At 39.7% G+C, this 12350-nt stretch overlaps 1 protein-coding gene across 3 annotated transcripts in view; it reads right to left on the reverse strand.

Moving 5' to 3' along the window:
* The window catches only part of EPHA3 (EPH receptor A3), a 305552-nt gene that overhangs the window by 278994 nt on the left and 14208 nt on the right, over positions 1–12350 (reverse strand). For all 3 annotated transcript variants that reach the window (XM_078848068.1, XM_073305634.2, XM_073305645.2), the window contains exon 2: positions 5894–5958. In XM_078848068.1, the coding sequence (XP_078704194.1) occupies positions 5894–5958 (65 nt within the window). The remainder of the gene's footprint in view (positions 1–5893; positions 5959–12350) is intronic.

A 12350-nucleotide genomic window follows, 5' to 3' on the forward strand; every position in this document is an offset into this window, starting at 1 on the left:
CTCGCTCTTAGCAATGCTTCAGTACGATGTGACATCTTTATTACTATGTTTTTTCCACTGAAGTTTAAGTTCATATTTTAGTTAACTGGAAGACAGATGCAGCTGTATTTACAGGGTTTAATTAAACCAGTAGAAATAAAGGACTATGAAAAGGATGTTTCACGTTTCCACTCCCATTTAACTTTCCTAGTATTACATCACTTTTATGGCACAGTTCATAGTACTTTCTTTCTCTATTTCTATTTTTTAAAATTTATATTTAAAATTTTAAGCTTAAAATATCACAGCATGTAAAGGAACACAGTTTGGGGCCTGGTTCTGTACCACAATCACACCAAGATAAGAGATATAAGTGAATTTACTATTCTGTGACTTCAACCTAAGAATCTCATTATTTTAGAAGCACATCAGTACAATTCTATGTGTATTGTACAGTTTTGTTCCCCACGGATACTATGGTAGGTAGGAACCGCACATACAGGAAAAGCTTAGGCAGACTTACCCAAACCAACACTGACTTGCAAAGGCTAAAAAAATTGCTCTGTGGGATATGAGAGTCCTGGTAGAGTAATCTAGCAAGTCTATTTTTCTTACAGCCATCATGATGCCCTGTATCATTCCTCTGCCAGCTGCTTTGCCTCTTGCTGCTTTAGGCCTCCAAGGCAGGAGAGGCACAGCTGCAGGGAGATCAATGCAGAAGCGGAGTAGAGCAGAGAGGCTGCCAAAAGAACCAAATGAGGCTTTCGAAAAAAAATACAAAATGGAGACTAGAAACTGATGAGCTAGGAAATAGCTGGGAAGTTCTGTCCTGTACACCCAACTCACCAAAAGTTGCTTATTGAACAGTCTGACAATAACCATTGGAAACTTTTCATTCTGGAGTGGGATGGGTAGGAAGAGGAATAGTATAATCCAAACACTTATTCATGGTCCCATCTGGACACACAGAGATTTTCTTTGTATAAACATTTTAAACTATTATTTTAAGGCATTGTGATCATACAAACAATACTATTTAGCATTTCCAGGACACTAGCTATTCGCAGAGCACTTCATAAATATTAACTAATTCTGTCCTGTGAGGGAGAGAAACAAGTGTTGCTATTTCCAATGTACAGATGGAGAAGTAGACTAAGACGACTTGCCCAAAGCTACTGAAGGAGTCACTCACTGAACTAGAAGCAGAACTGTGGCGTTCACAATTCCCAGGCTTGCATTAAAACCAGGGGCCAGATTTTGACATGATGATCAGAACACACAATCGGCGGCAGATTTTTAAAATAGTACACTACCATCTAGGCATCTAAGTGTATTGGCCAGGTTTTCAGAAGCATTCAGCACCGAGCAGATCCTATTGAAAACTCATTATACTGAGCAGTTAAAAATGGATCATCCTGGGAAATGAAAAATCTGATTTAAAAAAAAAAGTCTCCTGCCAATACCGATGGTTTGAAAACTAACTATTCTGTGTACCCATCATTTCATTTATGTATGTACCATGTCATAATTCAATGGATTTCAAACAAATTCAGATAGGGGAAAGTGCAGAACACCACACACTGAACTACAATTAACGCTGCATTATTTATAGGGAGGCCTGAGGTCAGATTTTCTAGCTCAGCACTCAGCAGTTCCCATTTAGATATCTAAAGAAGTGGCCACTGGCCTGCTTTTTAGGAGTGCTCAGCGCCCAGTGGCTCCCACAGAGAACGCTGAGTGATGACAGGGAACATCCATAAAACAAAACAGATGCGCAGAATAAAGTTGACAAATGAGCAGTTTTGTCAGATTTTTTTATTAATATTTTAACTGCCCAACAGAACTTCGAAATCTGAGACTTCACACACTAATAACTTCTCACTCCCATGTTAGTCATGTGAGTCATCTTACACCCTCGGACATGCCAGAATCCTGACTCAAATCATACCACTGCCTCCTCCAAACAAGCTGATGAATCACAGGATAGTGATGTTTTGGATACTCTAGAAGATTGGGCATTCGGTCAAACTCAAGGTGTGGTAGGAAGAAAGGCAGATAAAGATGACAGGTTTCAGAGTAGCAGCCGTGTTAGTCTGTATTTGCAAAATGAAAAGGAGTACTTGTGGCACCTTAGAGACTAACAAATTTATTTTAGCATAATCTTTCGTGAGCTACAGCTCACTTCATCGGATGCATTCAGATAAAGATGAGTGATCCCTGAAGTATGGATAATGGATCACCCATAGTAAAATAGGAGATGGAAGTACCTTCAATCTATAGTCTAATATCTCCATGAGCAAGAAGCAAAATGGCTATTTAAGTAACATTTTTAATCAAAACTACCAATAATCTGGAAGGAAAAGGAACACAGAGCTCTGCCCCAATTAAAACATATTGCACTGTTTCATCTGCTGTGTGCCAAACGGAGCTCTCAGATGCATGTGTGCAACGCCAAGTAAAGACTCCACCAAATCCAAGGAGAGAATTTGGCCCCAGGTGCTTTACTGTCACATTCAATTACTCAAACAGCAATAAAAAGAGTATTAGATTTCCAAATGGCTCTTTTTTTGTACATTGTTCTTCTAATTTACAGTTGGGAAGGGATGGGGTGAACACCAAGAATGGAGAGGAATAATTTAGTATGGTACCCAGGAGCATGACACAATGAGGCATAATGGAACTAAATAAAGAAAGGAATATTTAGACTGAATATAAGGGGGAATCTTTCTGACTAAGACATATATTAAGCTGTGGGTTACTTTCCCATTGGACAGTGAGAAAGCTTCATTACTTGGGATTTTAAAATTGACTGTGCAAAGAATCTTTTTAAAAATGTACTCAAGTGAACCATCCTCCACTGTGAAACAGGAGTACTGGAGTTTCTTTTACCTACTGGGAAATCATAAAGTTTCAGCTATCAAATGGCTGACTGCTCCTTCAGTAATAATAATAACAAATAAAGAGGTAAATGTTTGGTAAGCCATAAATCAAGTATTTAAAAAAACTCAATCAAACAGAATTTATACGTGTCTCTTTTGCTTCAAAAAGTTTAAAAGCTAGAAGTGTAAGAATCCTAACACTAGACAATTTCAGTTACAAATAAGAGATCCAGTTGAATTTGTTCTAGACAATATTAGAAAATGTACAAGAAAACACACAAAGAAATGTATCCAGATATTTGCCTAACTTTTACCACAGAGAGAACAGCACCTTTACCACAAGTCAGCAAAAAAACCCAAAAAACAAAAAACAATAAAATAGACATTTGTGACATCTACTGAAAATTGGTCTACACATTTCCATGTCAGTTCTAGTTTCATCTAAAAGCATCACTAAGAAGAATAGTTCCACACTACATATTAGAAATGCACATCATACAGGGAGGAAGATTTAAAGACAATTTGCATAAAATGGGGAAGCCCCACCCCTTTAATTCTTCTCATTAAGGATGACCTCACCATGGGGATTACATGCAGTATGATGTATGTTCTAATGAAAAGGTAACATACTAATACAGCACAAACCATAATTTCATAGATTCATAGATTCATAGATATTTAGGTCAGAAGGGACCATTATGATCATCTAGTCTGACCTCCTGCACAATGCAGGCCACAGAATTTCACCCACCACTCCTAAAAAAGACCTCACACCTATATCTGTGCTATTGAAGTCCTCAAATTGTAGTTTGAAGACCTCAAGGAGCAGAGAATCCTCCAGCAAGTGACCCGTGCCCCATGCTACAGAGGAAGGCGAAAAACCTCCAGGGCCTTCCAATCTGCCCTGGAGGAAAATTCCTTCCCGACCCCAAATATGGCAATCAGCTAAACCCTGAGCATATGGGCAAGATTCATCAGCCAGATACTACAGAAAATTCTTTCCCGGGTAACTTGGATCTTACCCCATCTAAAAACCCATCACAGGCCATTGGGCCTATTTACCATGAATATTTAATTACCAAAACCATGTTATCCCATCATACCATCTCCTCCATAAACTTATCGAGTTTAATCTTAAAGCAAGATAGATCTTTTGCCCCCACTACTTCCCTCGGAAGGCTATTCCAAAACTTCACTCCTCTGATGGTTAGAAACCTTCGTCTAATTTCTAATCTAAATTTCCTAGTGGCCAGTTTATATCCATTTGTTCTTGTGTCCACATTGGTATTGAGTTTAAATAATTCCTCTCCCTCTCTGGTATTTATCCCTCTGATATATTTATAGAGAGCAATCATATCTCCCCTCAACCTTCTTTTAGTTAGGCTAAACAAGCCAAGCTCCCTGAGTCTCCTTTCATAAGACAAGTTTTCCATTCCTCGGATCATCCTAGTAGCCCTTCTCTGTACCTGTTCCAGTTTGAATTCATCCTTCTTAAACATGGGAGACCAGAACTGCACACAGTATTCCAGGTGAGGTCTCACCAGTGCCTTATATAACGGTACTAAAACCTCCTTATCCCTACTGGAAATACCTCTCCTGATGCATCCCAAGACGACATTAGCTTTTTTCACAGCCATATCACATTGGCAGCTCATAGTCAACCTATGATCAACCAATACTCCAAGGTCCTTTTCCTCCTCCGTTACTTCTAGTTGATGCGTCCCTAGCTTATAACTAAAATTCTTGTTATTAATCCCTAAATGCATGACCTTACACTTCTCACTATTAAATTTCATCCTATTCCTATTACTCCAGTTTACAAGGTCATCCAGATCCTCCTGTAGGGTATCCCTGTCCTTCTCTAAATTAGCAATACCTCCCAGCTTTGTATCATCTGCAAACTTTATTAGCACACTCCCACTTTTTGTGCCCAGGTCAGTAATAAAAAGATTAAATAAGATTGGTCCCAAAACTGATCCTTGAGGAACTCCACTGGTAACCTCCCTCCAACTTGACAGTTCACCTTTCAGTAGGACCCGTTGTAGTCTCCCCTTTAACCAATTCCCTATCCACCTTTCAATTTTCCTATTGATGCCCATCTTATCCAATTTAACTAATAATTCCCCATGTGGCACAGTATCAAACGCCTTACTAAAATCTAAATAAATTAGATCCACTGCGTTTCCTTTATCTAAAAAATCTGTTACTCTCTCAAAGAAGGAAATCAGGTTGGTTTGGCACGATCTACCTTTTGTAAAACCATGTTGTATTTTGTCCCATTTACCATTGACTTCAATGTCCTTAACTACCTTCTCCTTCAAAATTTTTTCCAAGACCTTGCATACTACAGATGTCAAACTAACAGGCCTATAATTACTTGGATCACTTTTTTTCCCTTTCTTAAAAATAGGAACTATGTTAGCAATTCTCCAATCATATGGTACAACCCCTGAATTTACAGATTCATTAAAAATTCTTGCTAATGGGCTTGCAATTTCTTGTGCCAATTCTTTTAATATTCTTGGATGAAGATTATCTGGGCCCCCCGATTTAGCCCCATTAAGCTGTTTGAGTTTCGCTTCTACCTCAGATATGGTGATGTCTACCTCCATATCCTCATTCCCATTTATCATGCTACCATTATCCCTAAGATCCTCTTTAGTCTTATTAAAGACTGAGGCAAAGTATTTGTTTAGATATTGGGCCATGCCTAGATTATCCTTGACCTCCACTCCATCCTCAGTTTTTAGCGGTCCCACTTCTTCTTTCTTTGTTTTTTTCCTATTTATATGACTATAGAACCTTTTACTATTGGTTTTAATTCCCTTTGCAAGGTCCAACTCTACTTGACTTTTAGCCTGTCTCACTTTATCCCTACATATTCTGACCTCAATAAGGTAGCTTTCAAATTTAGAATAGACTATTTTTGAAGCTCCAAAGGGCCCCAGCATAGCGTTGTCTGAAGAGGAAACAATAGTTAAATAGCACATTGATCTGTAGCAACACTTTCCCATTTCACAGTCTAGTGAACTCACCCCATGTGATGGGTAGGAGATCCAGCCCAGCTCCCCTTGAATTGCTTTTGAATCCAGCAGATTAACTATAAAAGAAGAGAAAAAGAAGAAGAATGAGTTTCATTTGCCTCTGTCCCTTTAACCACAGTTACTCTCTACTAAAAGATGTGTTTATTTGGGGGCCTCGTGAAGTCGTTGATTTGTTCAGGTGGTCAGACGGTTTACTACGAAAGAGATGAAAGGATCAGCTTGTTTATATTAAAACATTGTAAGTACAGAGGAGGTAGAACTTTTAAAACAATTGGCAAAACTAAGCAATGGATGGATCTCTGTCCAAATCATTACAGCGAGAGGGCTGGGGGGAAGGGAGAGGAGGGAGGAAATTGAGCTGTTCTATCTGCAGCATACAATGCAAGGTTCTCCCCTCATATGCCTGAAATTTGTGTCAATGCATCTAACTACATAGGTGAGATGTGAATATTTAAATCTTTGATTAAAAGCTTACATTTTCCCATATATACTTTTCTCAGCATACAAAAATAAATAATAAATGCTGACTAAGGGCTTTACCCTTTCTGCCTTCTGATCAGATTGATTCTCCAAATCATCTTGCACTAATGGAGTATTTTCCAGAATTATATTAAATAAAATATTAGATATTTTTAAACCACGGTGCTTTAACTTCAAGAAAACTTCTTAAAGATGACTGCCACTGGATAGCTATCATCAGGGTTATCCTTTTTCTTTTAACCTTTTGTAGAAGAGTGCAGATTTTATTTTGGAATACCTTTGAAATGTAAAGTATCTAGTTAATTAAATGAGTTTTTTTAAGCTCTAAAATAGATCCAATAAAGCCCATTATTCCCTGATACTGCTATTTTGCAAAAACAAAAGCAAGTTTTATTTGTAGACTCTAGTCAAGTGAAATAACTGATCAGATGGCTCCACAAACTACACATTTATTTATTAACGTGAACCAGGACAGATGAGCCAACACACATTAGTGACAGAGTCATTGTCAGTCTTAACATTAGCACCAGTCAATGAGACATATTAATACAAAACAACAGGGATCCATGCATCTCTAATATGTATCATTTACAATTTGGGATTTTTGTTTTAAATATAAAAACTATTGACAATGACAAAAGGAAGAAATCTCATTCTATATACAAGGGAGTTTTAACATCTCAGTATGATGTGACTTTCAAAAAGAAATAACCACGGTAATCTAGGCAGTAATGTTGTAGGGTTCTTCTGTTTTTAAGCCTGAAGGGTTGTCACTGTTCTCTGGACCAGATGGTGTGGGCATTGGTGCTCAGAGAAAGGAGAGGAATGGGATTAGGAGGGGGGGAAACCCTGAAATTATCTATAAATCTGTTAAGTAGAGCTATCTGTATTAATTTTGGCATCCTTCATGACTTGCTATTTAATTATGGCCATTACTAAGAAAATAAAGCAATTAAAACTTTTTTAAAGGTACCACACAGGGGAAAAAAAGGGTGGGAAAAGACGGATGTATGATCTCAGAAATAGACAAAAACAATACATCATTATAAGGATATAAATATATTTTTGAAATTGTGTTATTCCATAGTGAATGAGTTATTCTCCAGACTGTGAAAACAAAAGTACTTCCGTGACAATTACATACCCATTTTTAAAGAAAATTACATTCTGACTTATTTCATTTTTTCTAAGGCCTGGTCTACACTACAAATTTAGGATTAAATAAACCGTGTTAAGTTGAACTAATATTGTATGTGTTTACGCTACCAAGTCCTTTCCGCTGACCTAAGTGGCCTGTAAAGTTGACTTCCATACTCCACCTCTGTGAGAGGCATAGCGCTTGATTCAACATCTATGGGTCGACATGGGGATAGTGTAGACACTGCATTGTGTAATTCGAATGAATTGGCCTCCAGGAGGTGTCCCACAGTGCTCCGCTGTGACCGCTCTGGAGAGCACTTTCAACTCCACTGCACGTCAGCCAGGTACACAGGAAATAGCTGCTCCCCTGGTAAAGCCTTGGGAACTTTTGCATTTTTATTTCCTGTTTGATCAGCATGAAGAGCTCACCAGCACAGCTGATCATGGAGACTCAAGGTCGCAAACGCGCTCCAGCATGGAGTACACAGGAAGTGGTGGATCTTATTGCTGTGTGGGGAGAACAGTCTGTGCAGGCAGAGCTCCGATACAGCAGAAGAAATATTGACATCTATGTCAAGATTGCGTGGGGCATGGGTGAGAAGGGCTACACCAGGGACATGCAGAAGCACCACGTGAAAATAAAGGAGCTTCGGCAAGCGTACCAGAAGACAAGGGAGGCAAACAGTCATTTTGGTTCTGCCCCACAGACATGCCACTTTTATGAGAAGCTGCATGCTATTCTTGGTGGCAACCCCACCACTACCCCAAAACACTCCATAGATAACTCCCAAGAGCCCCAGGCGACCTCGAGCAACAACAAGGAGGACACTGTTGATGAGGAAGAGGAGGAGGAGAGTGCAAGGCAGGCAAGTGGAGGATCCATTCTCTCTGACAGCCAAGTACTGTTTTTAATCCTGGAACCCACCCCCTCACAGGACCAGTTGGCAGCGGAGCATGATGCCGGGGAAGGCACCTCTGGTGAGTACACATTTCCAATCAAACCGTAGAGGTTGCATGCTATTATTTTTTTAGTTTAATCTACACAAAAGTAGGTGTAGTGGGTTTCTGGGAAGGGCTGCCTTATTTTGTCCACCACGGTAGGACACTTTCCCATGCTACTCCAGTATTAACTCTGCTGGCATCATTGCAGCATAAGGACCAGGTCTGTAGTCAGACGCTTGCAGCATCTGCTCCCTTGCCATAAAGTGTTGATCCACCAGGCCAAGGAGGAAACATCTGCTGTCCCTCTTCCATAGCTTGGGCTCCAGGGAGCTGTGGCATCTGTGTCAGAGTGCTTGACAGCAAAGCAAATCCACCAATCATCCTGACTAAGCATTTAGGTCCCGGCGGTCTCCTGCCCAGCTCCAACTGCCATTCTTCACAAACTCACTTCTATCAGACTAATGATGAGCATAGCACTCCACTTATTTCAGATGGTACCTACCATGGTTGCCATTAAAAAATTCTCAGTAGCCAGCAATTACCACACTTGAGTATGAAACATCATAGCTTCATACAAGGAGGGGGCAGAGGGTGCAGAATGATGGCAACCTCGGCCCACAAGGACCACAATGTCTCACCCGATCTCCTGAGCTTCAAGTCCATCAGCAAAATCCCAGGTCTTTTACCTCTAGGAGCTGTTCATTTTATCTCCTTAATCACACTAGAAACTGGCCACAGGGGACACCAGCAACTAGCCTGGTTGCACCCCACCCAAGCTAGGTATTATTATTTGAAGAAATGGAGTTTCAGGGCAAGACATAAACAAGGGAAGCATACAGGTATGACAGATATGTGGGGGAGGATAAGCTACTCACCCCTAGCACATTGGATTTTCCAGTGCATTTTATGATTTTATGGCTATCACTAGGTAAAACAGCCTGTGGCTATAACACACTCGCTTTAACCTACACCTCACAGCTGAGGAGTTAACTTGATTGCATGTCCAAGTGGCTCAGCTGCATTCCTTTCAGACACATGTTTGATATCTGCATGTGTGGATATGCTGTCTGAGTTGGCCTCTTTACCTCAATACAAATAAAAATGACATGTTTGAAGTTTTCCCCATCCTAACCATTAGTGTACATAGCATTCATTTATAGAACACTATTCCCAAGTTAGAATGAACAAACAAATTACAGAGCAGGAGAGAGTCTGCAATTTAGACGTAAAAATAGCAACCAAATCAGCTAATAGTATCCATCTGGGGGGGACGTGGGAATTCTTCCAAAGGGGAGTGAGGTGTTGAAAAGCACAGTATTAAGCAGTAGCAGCCAGGTTATCATCTGCAGCATGCTGAATGCACAAACTGAATGCAATAGAGGTCTTCATCTAACTTCCAGTTCCTTTGGTCCCTGCTTCCACTTTTCCCATCCCCCAAAACAGAAACACCAGACACACCACTTTCACATGCATCCCACACATTTCGCTAACACTGGCAAATATTTATATAGTGATAAATTCAAGAAGGCAAAAGCTATGCTCCAGACCCGTCATTCTGATTTTGTGCTGAGCTTATTGATCAACTTTGTACTGTATAATCTTGTACATCCCCCATCACTTTCTGGGAGGGGCCGAGACTGAGAAGTCTACTGCACGTTACATCTCTGGTGGAAAGGGATCAGAAAGCCTTATGGACCCTCACTTGACTAACCAGGTTATCCCCACTCATTATAAATGCAACCAATTTCTCTTTCTCTGTTAAATGGTGGGAGGTAAGAAGAAAGAGCGCACGGGTGGAAAACAGTCAAAGAAAAAAACCTGAGGGATATGGATTGTCCTGGTAAAACATCTTGCCCTTTGCTCTGTGGAGTCATCAGTTGTCTAATGGGATTCATATTGGAGACCAGAAAATCTCAGTCTGGCTTCCACTGCATAGGAACACAGAGATAATTTCGTTTCTCAAAAGATTTAGGTTATCAAGAACCTCACTCGAATTTGAAGACAGAGCATTTTCCCCCTAGAAACAGCCTTCAAAGAGATTTTCCCCCCAGAACATCTTTATCTGTATCTAGAAATATACCACTTCCCACCCCACCTGCCCCCCACGTATTACTTTTTAAAAATAAATATTTTGCTCACTGGAAAAAAAAAGTCATGAGATATTCAGCTCATTTGTCCTAAGGCCCAGAGGAAGAGCAAAAACATGCAATCTCATTTCCACGTACTTCAATACAGGGCAAACAATTAATTCAGCTAGACCTTATTAGGCTGCAACAGGCACAATGCATGGCACAAAGGCATGGAAGAGGAAAATGATTGATACAACTAGACATCGTGTGTCACAACATGATCCATCATGCTAGAGATCTAGAGGGAGGAAATTCTTTTCCTAGAATATAAAATGTAAGGACAAAGACAAATAAAAATGTGAATTAGATGTTTGTGGCCTAAATCTTTTTGCAAGGAATTACTGGATTATAATAAAGTAATATGTCAGATTATAGAGATTATTGACCCACATAATGAAATCACTTCAAAGATTTAATTAGATGGGTGGTAAATATACCGTAGTATACTAAGACAGCATGTTGATTTATAAAATCAACCTGACTAACTTATTAAATGTAATATAAACCAACATCCAGCCAGACCGTCAGCTGGTGTGTATCAGGGCAGACCAGCAGGTTTTTAAATATGCAATTAAAATACTTCTTAATTAAGAACAAAAAATATATATTTAAATTGAATCTTATGTGTTTTAACATGAAAAATCAGGTGACCTGCATAAAGTTTGAAAAAAAGTAGATAAGGTGTGCAGCTATTTACATGACAGTATTTTTTTCTGTATGGGAAATTATTATATCCAAGAACACTATTAGCATAACCAGGAACCACTCCAGTGAAGTCAGTGGTGGCATAAACTGTTGCAAGTGCACTGAACATCTTGTCTGATTTTCAGAGATGTTGATTTCAATAGGATCTGTGGATGCACAGCATGTCCAAAATCAAGCTACTAACCTCCCTGTTTTGCTAACTTTGGGAAGGAAGGAGGGATGAAGTGTCTAATGGTTATGACAGGGCACTGAGAGTCATAACTCTTGGTGTCTTTACAGTTCTCCCATTGAGTCACCTTGTGTCATCTCAGGCAACTCACTTAAGCTCTCCATGCCTTTGTGTCTCTACACTTCTAAAATGGTTGGATTATTTATCTACCTCAGAGTTGTGAAGTTTATTTTATTAAAGTTTTAAGTGCTCTGAGATTTAAGCCTGCTGAGTCCAGTCCTGCACAATGTTCAGCTTCCTCAACTCTCACTGACGCCACTGAGAGCTGAGGGTGCTCAGAAACAGATTCTATTTCCATGCCAGCTGGTATTATCGAGCCGGAATCTTATTTAAAATGTTGCCTTCAGAACTTGCTGTTCATTCCTTCAAACCTCCAGCCTTACTAGCGTTGCAATATTTAATTCTTTGGTCGGTTTGTTACAGTGGGAGATGTAATGTGGACTCCAGCTGAATAGAGACAATGCCAGGTATTGCTGCTTTAAACCGTTTTTTTCTCTACAAAATGTTTATGCCCCATCTGGGGAGTGGAGGGTGTCACTGGTATACAATTGTCATAAAAGAATGGCAGTTATCATACCAAGGAGAAATGAGCGCAGAAGTATTCTTGTAAGACAGAGATAAAAATCAACAGCTCACTAATACCTCAGTGCATTGCACTAGTCCACAACACATGACTGTTTTTAAAACAATGCTAAATATTGGTGAGAGGGACTTCATAACCTTGCTGCTTGCCAGTATTTAAATATCACAGCGATCTACAAAATGAGCAACAATCACAATTCCAGCTTTGGGAATTCAATGGCTTTAGTCCTTTCATATAACG

Source organism: Lepidochelys kempii, chromosome 1, assembly GCF_965140285.1.
Source record: "Lepidochelys kempii isolate rLepKem1 chromosome 1, rLepKem1.hap1, whole genome shotgun sequence".
NCBI lineage: Eukaryota > Metazoa > Chordata > Testudines > Cheloniidae > Lepidochelys > Lepidochelys kempii.